Consider the following 15,000-nt stretch of genomic DNA (forward strand, 5'->3'; position numbering starts at 1 on the left):
TGGAGGAGAATACCACTGTAAATACATGCATTGTGCAACGGGTACATGCAAATAGCATGTTTAGACACATCCTGTACGTATTTCTTCAAATTTAGAGTGGATTTCTGGGTTCTTCATGCCCGCGCTTAAGGCGAACGTTAAAAACTGGCGGAGAATACCACTGTAAGTACGTGCATTGTGCAACGGGTACATGCAAATAGCATGTTTAGACACATCCTGTACATATTTCTTTAAATCTAGAGTGGATTTCTGGGTTCTTTATTCCCGCGCTTAAGGCGAACGTTAAAAACTGGCGGAGAATACCACTGTAAGTACATGCATTGTGCAACGGGTACATGCAAATAGCATGTTTAGACACATTCTGTACGTATTTCTTTAAGTTTCATATGTTTGTGCACTATGGAAATCGAGGTTGATATATTTAGTAGCCTCCAAAAAAGAGTATTGAATAGATTTCCTACAATGAATCAAGATGTGTCATATATTAGATTAGAATTACGTTAGTAGCACCCATGGTGTCAAAAAAGAGAAAGGAAAATAAAGAGAAGAAAATGAGAAAGAAGAAAAGAAGAATATGAAGAAGCAGAAGAATAAAGAATAAGGAGGAGAAGAAGAAGAAGAAGAAGAAGAAGAAGAAAAAGAAGAATAAGAAGATATCTGTATTATATTTTAATCTGAGGTGTGGTAGATATTCACTAATCTCCAGAGAGAATCTTAAGGATTAATTTGATATACTGTCATTAGCTATGATAGAAATGCTTAATGACACCCCTGGAAACACCAGCAAATATTAGTATACCGAATTTTTTGCCCATTTGGAATTTGTACAGCACTCCTCAAAACAAAATCGACCCTTTTCAAAATAGTTCGGCACTTATCGGTTTTTTATTACGAGATATGGCACCTTCACCTCGATAAGGCTGAGCATCGCGGCAAAGTTGACAGATATCACTACATCAGAACGATAATTAGTGAAATATTTTTATAGATATTTCTTTATCTCTACAGGGTACACCATACTCAAGATGATCTCGAGACAAATGAATAAAGATGGAATATTTGCACTGTACATTTGGGATTTTAAGCTTGCGTGCAAGAAGTCACAATGTTAATTGAAATACAAAATACACTACTATAAACTAAATATACTGCAGATCAATTTTTTCGAATATTACTTTTCATTACCCGATGAATACGTATGTCACTACATATATATATATATATATATATATATATATATATATATATATATATATATATATATATATATATATATCATACATTTGTCTATTTGGCTTTCTTTTTGCTCATTATCGAGTTTGGTTTTATCAGTGCATTAATATCAGGTGAACACGTTTTGCATCTCAAATACTAACGGGTATTACATCTTGAAAAAAAAATCAAACCAAAAAGAAAAAAAAATGCATCGTACCAAAACAAAACTAGCACTGGACTGCATGACGCCGCGTATATACTGTATTTCCTCGATCTGCTTATGGTTTCTGAAGATGAATTTCACACAACGTTGACTGGACACCGGACGGATACTGACTATCTGGGCGTTGGGCGTCTTAGGTTATCTTATATCCTCGCATCCTCCCTACAGCCTGGACTCCGTGCAAGGATAAATCTCACTTCCGCTGTTTGTCCTTCCTGGTCGCCCTGGCCAACACAGCTTCCCGCAACTGTACACAGGCTTTATGGGTTTAACCAACTCTTCATATGTTACAAGAAACCCGTCGTGGTTTTTGCGTTGAACCGTTTATAAAAAGAAAGTTGTTCTTGTTCGACGTCTATTTTTTATGTTAATTCGGTCCTGTTTAATTTTCATATTAAGCACTATTGTTAGGATTTGAGGTAAACAACGAATCGATAAATCGATAAACAAATAAAAAGATAAATAAATGAATATATAAATGAGTTCATAGATGAATAAGTAAATCAATAAATACATGAGTAAATAAATAAACAAATGTATATGTTAATAGATAAATAAACTAATAAATAAATGAATTAATAACTAACCAAATAAACAATTAATAGATAAATAAACAAATTTATAAACCAATAAATAACCAGAGAATTAAAAAAGAAATAGATGAATGAATAAACAGATAAATTGATAAATAGATAAGAAATTATTGAATAAATGAATTGATTAATAAATAATAAATAAATAGATAAAGAAAGAATCAGTTCAATGAATAAATGATTGATTAGGTAAATGAATAAATAAGTAGATTAATTAATTAATCAATAAATAATGAATAAATAAATAAATAAATAAATAGATAAATACATAAACAAATTAATAAAATAATAAATAAATAAATAAATAAGAACCAGGCAAATAAAACCTACATACGAAGTGCAATTGCTTCTGCCGATGCTGCAATTGGAATAAAAACACTGACAGTTGATGACGTCACTATGGTCACTAACTCAGTTTGTGCCTTTATCTCCTTAGCTAATCATCTTGGTGCACCAACTACTTCTTTCACTGCCAGTATTGTTGATGCCGCTACTTTTACTTCTATTACTACGACCACCGCCACTACTACTACTATTATTACCACTACTATTACTACTACTACGAGAGGTGAATGCTAGGGTAGTGAGTCAGGGATTGGAGATGGTTAAAGAAAATGGAGAAAAGTGGGAGGTGAGCCAGCTATTGTTTGCGGACGACACTGCGCTTGTGGCAGGGTCAGAGGAGGGATTGAGGAAGCTGGTGGCAGAGTTTGGGAGAGTATGTGATAGAAGAAAGCTAAAGATAAATGTGGGTAAAAGTAAGGTGATGAGATGTACAAGGGGTGAAAGTGGCAGTAGACTGGAAGTGAACATTAAGGGAGAGCGACTGGAGGAAGTGGATAGTTTTAGATACTTGGGTGCAAGTGTAGCAGGAAAAGGTGGAGTGAAGGTGGAGGTAGAATGTAGATTGAGAGAAGCGAGTAAATGCCTTGGTGGTTTAAAGAGTGTAATGAGAATAGACATTTGGGAATGGATGCGAAGAGGAGACTGTATGAAGGAGTGATTGTGCCAACAGCACTGTATGGGGCAGAAACGTGGAACATAAGAGAAGAAGAGAGAAGGAGTTTGAATGTGTTTGAGATGAGGTGTCTGAGAAGTATGGTGGGGGTTACTAGGCTGGATAGAGTGAGAAATGAGGAGGTGAGGAGGAGAACAGGGGTGAAAAAGGATTTGGGAGATAGGGTTGATGAAAGAATATTAGGATGGTTTGGACACATGGAAAGAATGAGTGAAGAAAGACTAGTAAAAGAGGTATGGAAGGCAGATGTGGAGGGAGTGAACATGAGGGGACGTCCTAGGATGAGGTGGATGGATGGGGTGAAGGGGGCTTTGGGGAAGAGGGGAATGTCTGTTGAGGAAGGAAGGGAGAGGACGGAAGACAGAGGTGAGTGGAGAATGGTTGTATATGGATGATGTTGTGACTGCATGAGGAGGAATGGGAGGGGAAGAGGGGGGTGGGGTAGTATGTGTGAGTAAATTTTGACGCAGCCCGAAGGGATTTCTCCCCGTCCTCGCCTTATATGCAAAGGGGGACGGAGAGGGGGGGTCGCCGATTAAATGAAGCGGCCTCGCTGTGGATGTACTGTGTCTTGCGACACTGCTTCTGACCCAGGGCGGTGGGCAGGGTGCAGGGATGACCCGTCATCCAGGAGGTGCTCAGATGAGAGGAAGGGTGGGAGGGGTGTGGAGTGTATTTGGGGATGAAATGGGTGGGAGTGTTTTTATGCCTTTCCCTTTTTGGCTACCTCCCTTGTAAGGGGGAAAAAGCCTTGGTATATGTATGTATGTATTATACTACTACTACTACTATTACTACTACTACTACTACTACTACTACTACTACTACTACTACTACTACTACTACTACTACTACTACTAACTTTTTTTTTATGACCTCCATCCTCGTGGAACTGTGTGGTGGAAGCAGCAGGATCTGTCTCCCACAGACACTACTACTGCTACTACTACTACTACTACTACTACTACTACTACTACTACTACTACTACTACTACTACTACTACTACTACTACTACTATTCATATTCATACTCGTACCAGTATTAATACACATGCTCATACTCATATTTGTACAAATATTCATATCCATACCAATACTAATACACATATTCATACTTATATTCATACTCATACTGTTACGTTCATACTACTAGCACTACTGTTGCTCCTCCTGGTTCAAGTTTTTCCTCCTTTGTCTTTTTGTCTTCATAATGAAGCCGATTTCTTTCCCAGAGTTTCACCAGTCACTTCAATCTGTTGCACTTAAACTTGGCGAAAAGTTGTTGGAGATCACTAAATTAAAAAAGAATATTTGGGAATGATTTTGGGTGAAAATGCAATTCTGAGAGACTGGGGAAAATGCAAACCAACCCATCTGTCAAAAATGGTGAAGTGTTGGGTTGCCCGTCTGCGGTGAGGGAAATGCTGTTTCGTTTTTCTTCTTTAATTTCTGATCCTAGTCTGATACAACAACTGCTGGCAAGCCCAGAGAAAAACTCTGGAGGTTGCCAGACTTCCCTAGCTAAAAGTTACAGAAAGCAAAAGGGGGGTTCCCCACGAAGGGGTAGCCGATAAGTAACATGGTAAAATAGTGGCACTCTTGAGGGTTGCCAAAAAAGGATGTGGATGTGGAGACCATTGTCTACCGGTGCAAATCTTCGGCGATGACCTTTGACCGTGTTCACCTCGCGTCGCCTCGAGTTTGTTTAATCTGTCCTGTGGCCCCTCTGATATATGGGGGCCTGGCCTGGCTGCGCTCGCCGTCTCGTGCTTGGCTGAGAAGGCCTCCTGGTGTCTCTTTATACCCAAAATGAAATAAATCATCCGACACCTCTCGAAGGTGGGGGGCTTCTCCTAGTGTCTTTCACAGGGTATATCACATGTGGCGTCTCTCACAGGATATATCACAGAAGGAAACCTATATCAAGTTTAAGTTTCCCTCATCGAAAGTCCGCAGCCCCAACGATGGCCGCCAACGGTCTTCAGGACCTTCCCATAGGTCTCTCTGGGAAGAAATGGCATATAGTAATAGTAGGTGAAGATCAGTCGCCGGTTTTCAGCTCTCCTTATGTTAAAAGGTAAAACTAGTTGAAGTTGATAGAGATCCGGGTCCTGATTAGGAGACCAAATACCAGCCTATCGGGGCTGCACCTCCAAATTGTAATGGGGATAAGGATGTTGATGGGCTTAAAGATGGATGGCAGGGAGATGATGTCCATCTTGCAGGACCCCCAAATGCAGTTACTTGCCATTGGTCCCTGGCTACTGTATGATATATTGTAGAGAAAATCTTCAACGACCACCCCAAAATACAGCCCTCTACCTATCCCCAATATGTCGATGACTTCTTCATAAGTGCAAAGAATTTCCAAGCAGTTATCCACCTCTTCCACATGTTCAAGAACCACTCAACCCTTAACTGCACTTACGAACAACAACGCCACAACGGAACCCTTCTCTTCCCAGATATCCCTTTAAGCACATCTTCAGATCGCTTCACGACCGAAGTCTATGTCAGAGACATAAACCACGGTATCTGCCTCAAAGGCAATAGCGAATGCCCGGAATGCTATAAACAAAGCGTCATCAGATTACTAGTTAACCGAGCTTTCTCCCATAGCAGTGCATGGACCACCACTAACAACGAACTCCACCGCATAACAGCCCTTCTAGCTAACAAAGGCTACCCACAGCACTTTATCGACTCCATGATCAAAAACAAGATGAATTCTTTTGCCTCCAAACCAGCATTCACAGAGACCAACATCCCTACACTGGACCTATACTACAAAGGACACATGAACATCGGCTACAGTGAAGATGAAAAATCACTTAACCACATCATCTCACACAACATTCAACCCACCAACCCAGACACCAAGATGCGCCTCATCGTATATTACAAAACCTCCTGGACACACACTCTAGTAATGAAGAACAACTGCCGGTCTCTTGTTCCTCCATTACAGGAAGTCAAAGTTGTGTACAAGTTCGGTTGCCCCGTCTGTGATAGTCAGCACCACACCTATTCGTACATCGGTATGACTTCCATGACCCTCTCCAGAAGGCTTGCATACCACCTCCGGAATGGCGCCATCAAAAAACACGTGGAAAATAACCACAACACCACCACCATCACCAGACTTACACTAAACGAGAACACCAGAATCATTTACAAAATTCACGACCCCCTTCAGCTCAAGATGGCCTAATCTGTGAACATCTGTCTCAAGAAATCTTCCATCAACATACAAGTCATACCCACAAACACACTCCCAAGCAAAAGATGTACAATAACACAAGCAATAACAATACTTTCCATGATCCACAGGAAAATTAGCGCATCTAAGTACGCAGCGTTACAGATCACTGCCACCAGAGCCCGACCTCTCCCAGTGTACAACCAGTATATCAACCCACTATACCCACCTACTTTTGTAAACCCCTCCCTGAGGATGTCCGATTCAGGTTGAAAGACGTCTTTCAGAAATAAAAATAAATAAATTGTTCAAAATGTATTTTGGACAACCACTCAATTACCTGGAACCGGAGACTCGCCCCAAGAAATAAACTAAAGTTTCAGTACAAGCTCAACAACGCCATTGTCGCTGTAGACTTCTTAAAATCTCACATATATGTACACACACACACACACACACACACACACACACACACACACATATATATATGTATAATGTATATATATGTATATATATATATATATGTATATATATATACATATATAATATAAACATATATATATGTATATAATATATATATGCATATAATATATACATATATATATGCATATAATATATATATATATATATAGGGATATGATATATATATATATATATGTGTGTGTGTGTGTGTGTGTGTGTGTGTGTGTGTGTGTGTGTGTGTGTGTGTGTGAGTGTGTGTGTGTGTGTGTGTGTGTGTGTGTGTGTGTGTGTGTGTGTGCGTGCGTGTATAAATACATGTATGTATATATATACATACATATATATATATATATATATATATATATATATATATATATATATATATATATATATATATATATATATATATGTATATAAGAACAAAAATGGAGGATACTGCAAGGGACCATAACCCCTACACTATGCAGTTCCATACTTCTTACCACCTATCATACTTATCCATAAAGTTATTTATTTTTCTCTTCAAACAGCCAATTGTTACAACGCTTACTACATGGTTGTTAAGTCTATTCCATTCGTTAACCACTCTGTTGGTAAGCCAATTCTTGCCTATTTCTTTCTAAAACCTAAAATTTTCCAATTTAAATCCATTACTGCGAGTCTTGTTCTTTGTCTTGATATGATGACCTTAAGCCCTTGGCCCATTGGAATACTTCTATTAGGTCGCTCTACAGTCTTCGTCTTTCCAGAAAGTGTAATTCAAGGTGCCTGAACCTGTCTTTGTATGGTAAATTTCTAAGCTCTTTTATCATTCTGGTCATTCTTCTATGCACTGACTCAAATTACATGTACTACACTTATATCTACATATGAATACATCAAATCTACAACAGTTCTTTGGTTCTTTCAGTTAGTATAATTAATTTCATGTTGTAGTAACGATACAAATATCCATTACCTCTGTATACGTTTTCTTACAAGTATGATTAAATTTTCTGCTGTTTCTATTACTTCAACAACAATGTATTAACCAATAAAGGACCGGTCCTGTAATAAAAAGCCAAAATTGTCGTGTGTGTCTTCATGAAAACTAAAAATTTCATTCACGAGGCTGAACCAAAATAGATCAATATATAAGTAAAGAGGCGGGTAAACAAATAAATAAATAATCAAACAAATAAAAGGTAAATAAATAGATAGATAAATAAATAGACAAATATATAAACGAATAGATAAATAGATATATAAATGAATGAATGTATAGATATATAAATGATTAGATAAATAATATACATAAATGAATGAATCAATCAATCAGTCAATCAATCAATCAATAAAAAGTAATGAAAACCGTTCAATAGTTTAGTTTTCTGTAAATGTCCTCTTCATGTCGCCCACAGCGTTTCACACACAGAGCAACCCGTGCGATATCACTCAATTAGTCATTTTCGTTGAATTCCCACGGGCGTGTCAGTTCATCTTTATGTTTATTTTAGCATTTCCTTTTTCGCTAAATCATCACTAAATAATTTTAATAATCTTATTTTTCTTGTTATTAACAATTCCAATGTTATAACAACCTTACATAGTTATTCCGACTTCATTTTTATTCAACCAAATGGAAAAGCAATCGTATTAATAATTTAGATTATCTTGGACCAATCCTTATCCTTAATCCATGACGACAGATATGACCACCCGTTGCTTATCATGAGAAATAAGTAAATAAATGGGTGAATAATAAATAAGTAAAAGAATAGAAAATGAAATACTTTCTCTTAAGGGTGTTTTTCTTGAGTGGCTATCCACTTCAGCCCATCCAGTTTTTTGGCAGATGTGGTCAAGGAATAATAGTTGGTGCATTCAATGTCCCACTTAAAGATGGAGTGGGGGAACTCCTTTGTTAAGGCTTCGTACAGCCTAATTTTAAAGTCTAATTTATCGCCTTGTGACCCCTTATGTATTTTTTCAGTCTGCCGCCGAGCGATTTTATTCAGCTGAAGATGTAGCAGGTGTTGACCACTTCTTTCAGTGATACTCGAACGTAAGTCTAATTACGATGAATGAATTTAGCATACACAAAATAATAATAAATTTAATTAGGTGAATAGATGAATATAAATAAAGATAAAGAGGGGCGATAGATGATAGTCACCTGTGACGAAAAAGTTCTCATGACCGGTTTATCCACTGTGAATTATAGTCAGTGTGACGACTTCTAAATCGGAACGGCAGTTGAACGTCTACTTCCCCGTTAAAGATTAATGTGTCCCTTTTCCTGATCATTGGCATTGGCTTCGACTTGATTCCATCCTGTTTGAACATATACAATAAATATTGACCCTTTATATTTGATTGTAAAATAATAATTAATTATAAAAACATAATATTATTTCGTTTCTTAAACTAATCTATGTATAGTTTTATAATTTCTGATGAAAGGAAACAGGGTCACATTTTGAACTGTCGAAACGAATGCACGACCCAACTAGTAATTATCGACAATGGTTTCCGGCATATAGACACTGACGATTTATTCAAATTGCAAATAACTGTTTTGTGATTGGTCGAAAGGCAAGGGTGGCAAAATGATATGATTAACTTATTCGATATTGGCTTTTTCTTTTGTCGACATTTTAAGCCCATCCTTCACGGCGAGAGAACCCCCCCCCCCTCAAAAAAAAAAGTAAAAAAAAAAATAATAGTAATAATAATAATAGTAATAAAAATAATAAAAATAATGATTAATAATGATAATAATGATAATAATTATGATGATGATAATGATGATGATGATAATGATGATAATAATGATGATGATGATGATGATGATGATGATAATGATAATGATGATGATGATGATGATGATGATAATGATGATGATGATGATAATGATAATAATAATAATAACAATAAAATATAATAATAATGATAATAATAATAATAATAACAACAACAATAATGATAATAATAATAATAATAATAATAATAATAATTAATAATAATAATAATAATAATAATAATGATAATAATAATAATAATAATAATAATAATAATAATAATAATAATAATAATAATAATAACAATAATAATAATAATGATAATAATAATAATAATAATAATAATAATAATAATGATAATAATAATAATAATAATAATAATAATAATAATAATAATAATAATAATAATAGTAATAATAATAATAATAATAATAATAATAATAATAATAATAATAATAATAATAATAATAATAATAATAATAATAATAATAATAATAATAATAATAATAATAATAATACAAGAGCATGGAAGAAAGGGAAGCCTTTTGGATAGATTTAAATGAGTGCATAGAGGGTTTAGGAAGAAATGCCAATGTAATAGTACTGGGAGACCTTAATGCTAGAGTGGGAAATGGTCCAATCGATGGAGTGGTTGGGAAGTGTGGAGTTCCAGGAAAGAATCGTAGTGGAGAGTTGATGGTGGAGATGTGTCTAGAAAGAGAGTTGATGATAGCAAATACAGTGTTTCGGAAGAAAGTCAAGCATAAGTACACATGGGAGAGGGTTATGATAGGAAGAGTTAAGGATGTACATGTGCTAAGGGGAGAGAGTGGGGGAATAAAAGTAATAAAAAGATGTTTTGGAAAGAAATTAAGAGATGTTGAGTGTAGTAGGGAAGGCTTATGGGAGAATCTTAATTGAGAGGATTAGGAGAGGAACAGAAGGAGTAATTGGTGAGGAACAGTGTGGATTTAGGACGGGTAGAGGTTGTGTAGATCAGATCTTTGTGGTAAGACAGATATGTGAGAAAGCTATAGGAAAGGGGAAGGATGTTTTTTGGGCTTTTATGGATCTGGAAAAGGCTTATGATAGGGTAGACAGAAAGGCACTGTGGGAGGTTATGCAGATTTATGGGATAGGAGGAAAGCTTTTGGGAGCTGTCAAGAGTTTTTATGTGAGTAGTAGAGCATGTGTTAGGATTGGAAATGGAGAGAGTGAGTGGTTTGAAGTAAAGGGCTGTTCAACTTATACATGGATGGGGTGGTGCGAGAGGTGAATGCTAGGGTAGTGAGTCAGGGATTGGAGATGGTTAAAGAAAATGGAGAAAAGTGGGAGGTGAGCCAGCTGTTGTTTGCGGACGACACTGCGCTTGTGGCAGGGTCAGAGGAGGGATTGAGGAAGCTGGTGGCAGAGTTTGGGAGAGTATGTGATAGAAGAAAGCTAAAGATAAATGTGGGTAAAAGTAAGGTGATGAGATGTACAAGGGGTGAAAGTGGCAGTAGACTGGAAGTGAACATTAAGGGAGAGCGACTGGAGGAAGTGGATAGTTTTAGATACTTGGGTGCAAGTGTAGCAGGAAAAGGTGGAGTGAAGGTGGAGGTAGAATGTAGATTGAGAGAAGCGAGTAAATGCCTTGGTGGTTTAAAGAGTGTAATGAGAAATAGACATTTGGGAATGGATGGGAAGAGGAGACTGTATGAAGGAGTGATTGTGCCAACAGCACTGTATGGGGCAGAAACGTGGAACATAAGAGAAGAAGAGAGAAGGAGTTTGAATGTGTTTGAGATGAGGTGTCTGAGAAGTATGGTGGGGGTTACTAGGCTAGATAGAGTGAGAAATGAGGAGGTGAGGAGGAGAACAGGGGTGAAAAAGGATTTGGGAGAGAGGGTTGATGAAAGAATATTAGGATGGTTTGGACACATGGAAAGAATGAGTGAAGAAAGACTAGTAAGGGAGGTATGGAAGGCAGATGTGGAGGGAGTGAACATGAGGGGACGTCCTAGGATGAGGTGGATGGATGGGGTGAAGGGGGCTTTGGGGAAGAGGGGAATGTCTGTTGAGGAAGGAAGGGAGAGGACGGAAGACAGAGGTGAGTGGAGAATGGTTGTATATGGATGATGTTGTGACTGCATGAGGAGGAATGGGCGGGGGGGTGGGGGGTGGGGTAGTATGTGTGAGTAAATTTTGACGCAGCCCGAAGGGATTTCTCCCCGTCCTCTCCTTATATGCAAAGGGGGACGGAGAGGGGGGGTCGCCGATTAAATGAAGCGGCCTTGCTGTGGATGTACTGTGTCTTGCGGCACTGCTTCTGACCCAGGGCGGTGGGCAGGGTTCAGGGATGACCCGTCATCCAGGAGGTGCTCAGATGAGAGGAAGGGTGGGAGGGGTGTGGAGTGTATTTAGGGATGAAATGGGTGGGAGTGTTTTTATGCCTTTCCCTTTGTGGCTACCTCCCTTGGAAGGGGGAAAAAGCCTTGGTATATGTATGTATGTATGTACAATAATAATGATAATAATAATAATAATAATAATAATAATAATAATAATAATAATAATAATAATATAATATAATAATAGTAATAATATGATATAATAATAATAATAATAATAATGATAATAATATAATATAATATAATAATAATAATAATAATAATAATGTAATATAATGATAATAGTAATAATGATAAAATAATGATAATAATAATAATGATAATAATAATAATAATAATGATAATAATGATAATAATAATAATAATAATAATAATAATAATAATAATAATAATAATGATAATAATAATAATAATAATAATTATGATAATAATAATGATAACAACAATAATGATAATAACAACAATAACAACAAAACATTAAATATAGACTTGAAACTTAATCATATATGTACTTTCATGATCTTATTTTCGGATCGATTTGATTATCTAGTAGAAGATGAACCAGCACGAATGCAAAGGATTACAAAGGATTACAAAGGCGGAGCATGCCGACAGGAGACCTTTTGGTCCATATCTAGGTCGGATGAAAAAAAATCATAATAATAATAAAATAATAAATAAAAACTATAATAATGTAAATAGCAAATAAAATACATAAATGCATAGGCATAGTTAAATGATAAACAAACAGGTAAGTAGTAAATGATAATAAATTGACATATAACTGATAATAAATGAAAATCAAACAGACAAATGATAACAAAACAAAAACAAATAATATAAAATAAATTATAGTCATTACAGCATCTTGCTTAGGTGTTTATCTAAATGATTCTTAAAGCTTCGAACTGAACTACATTGCACCACCTGTGCAGGCCGTTGATGTACTCTTTGGTTAGTGCCCATTTAGCACGGAAACGTGCAAGTGTAAACGATTCAAAGTATAAACACGCGCCAAGATCGACTAAGCTCTTAACGCCCTAACAAGTCAACTTCTAATGTTCATTCTATCTGTCGCCAGATGATGTTATTCAACTATAGGATACCTCGGGATGTCAAAGTGTTAAGAACTCTCCGGAATGAAATGTGTTTTGTGAACACTGTTTATTGTTGGAAAGTTTTATCTAAATATGTTGACTTGACCTGCAAGTGAGATTCATTTCAACAACCTTGTTCTCAATCCCGTGACGTCATACAGCGAACACGCGCATCCTCTGCATTTGTTTGCTTTGATATTCTAGTAAATAAACAAACTGTGTTCCGATGCTTGTCGGTTATAGAAAGCCCAAATATCCACTTAGAGATAAAGTCTTCACGACAAGGAAATTGATGCATGACATTAGTGTCCAATCGTTTAAACAACGAAAGTGACGATGTTTGAGGTCTGAGAGGTCTGTGAATTCACAAAAAACGGTAATCCTCATTGGCTGAAGATATTTCCACGTGATAAGGCAAGTTGCGTTGATTTCAAGTGGCATATTGACTATAATCCCATAAGTGTTAATGTCAACGTTTGGCGCGATAAGGCTCAATAATACACAACTTTTTTTCTCTTTTCTGTAGTAGACTAATCAATGAGAAACAAAACATTTTTCTTTGGATATTTTTTTATTCTCCTTCTCTAAAACCTTAGGCAGGGTATTGTAATCAGTATACTGAAAATTATATATTCAAAAGTGATATATATGTATATATATATATATATATATATATATATATATATATATATATATATATATATATATATATATTGGGTTCTAACATATGCAATCTTTATAAGTACTAATCAGACTTTATCAATGAGGGTAACAGGTTTAATCTGCTATTTTATACTGGGTAACAAACCAAAAATATCAGAAAACCATTACCATAGATGGAAACACCAAACAGACAACACAGTACGACACTTTCACAACAACTCTACAAAACCTCTTTCTGGGTTCCCGCAAGGGGCCGCTCATGGCCGACATGATTTTACCGAGTGACTTATGGGCTCGACCCGTGTACATGACTGGTTCAAAGGGGCCTGTGGGTCTCTTCCATAGAGGAGAGTGGCAACAGGTTTAATACTCTCATCGTTACTTTCGATGTTCATTCTCTGTTTTCCATCGAAGACCAAAGTATGCTTCTACGAAGGTTTTGTTTGGTTCCATTTCTCATAATCATTGTTGTATGTCACTGTACGTATTATCTAGAGCAGTGGTTCCCAAACTGTGGGTAAAGTACCCCCTGAGGGGAAGGAAAAAAATTTCGGGGGTAATGGAGGGGTGACAAAAAAGTTAGAAATAAAATAAAATAAAATAAAATCAAGAAAACATTGCGATACCCGGCATTAGGATTAAGGTTAAATTGGTAAGTATAGTTGTAAAACTGGAAAAAAAAATTGGGAACCACTGATCTAGAATCTCAATCTAGCTCATGAACCGGTAATTGCAGTTAGTTTATCAAATGAAAGAAATGGGTGAATAGTTTCCTCTTGTGAAACATAAGACAAAAACAATTACACAAACTACTGAAAAGTGATTTTTTATTCAACTTTCAATATGCATCACATATCAAAAGTCTGACCAAAAAAACAGCTAATTTAAAGGTGAAATTGTTAAAGTTGGCACAGTACCATTTTGAATTTCCTAACCTAAGCAGATATAGTCAAATTTATAGTTTGTAAACGCTTATGGTGCATCAAATACATTCTATGTAGAAATGCTTATATGGAAAATAGTTTCACAAAATAATTCAAAATCACATTATGTAATTCTACAAAGTATTTCCTCAAAGTCACTCGACTTCGGGCTAATCATTAACTCAACACTACTCAACTTCGGGCTAAACGCTTATGGTGCATCAAATACATTCTATGTATAAATGCTTATATGGAAAACAGTTTCACAAAATAATTCAAAATCACATTATGTAATTCTACAAAGTATTTCCTCAAAGTTGCTCGACTTCGGGCTAATTATTAACTCAACACTACTCAACTTCGGGCTAAACGCTTATGGTGCATCAAACACATTCTATGTATAAATGCTTATATGGAAAATAATTTCACAAAATAAT

At 36.1% G+C, this 15,000-nt stretch overlaps 1 protein-coding gene across 1 annotated transcript in view; it reads right to left on the reverse strand.

Annotated features, from left to right (window-relative positions):
* Positions 1-15,000, reverse strand: part of LOC143019903 (uncharacterized) — a 32,432-nt gene that overhangs the window by 10,738 nt on the left and 6,694 nt on the right. The window contains exons 6-10 of the mRNA XM_076175880.1: positions 13,919-14,038; positions 6,016-6,197; positions 5,181-5,313; positions 4,734-4,909; positions 4,081-4,145 (exon numbers count right to left, since the gene is read on the reverse strand). Of these exons, the coding sequence (XP_076031995.1) occupies positions 4,081-4,145; positions 4,734-4,909; positions 5,181-5,313; positions 6,016-6,197; positions 13,919-14,038 (676 nt within the window). The remainder of the gene's footprint in view (positions 1-4,080; positions 4,146-4,733; positions 4,910-5,180; positions 5,314-6,015; positions 6,198-13,918; positions 14,039-15,000) is intronic.

Source organism: Oratosquilla oratoria, chromosome 38, assembly GCF_046742065.1.
Source record: "Oratosquilla oratoria isolate Oo_2021 chromosome 38, ASM4674206v1, whole genome shotgun sequence".
Taxonomy (NCBI): domain Eukaryota; kingdom Metazoa; phylum Arthropoda; class Malacostraca; order Stomatopoda; family Squillidae; genus Oratosquilla; species Oratosquilla oratoria.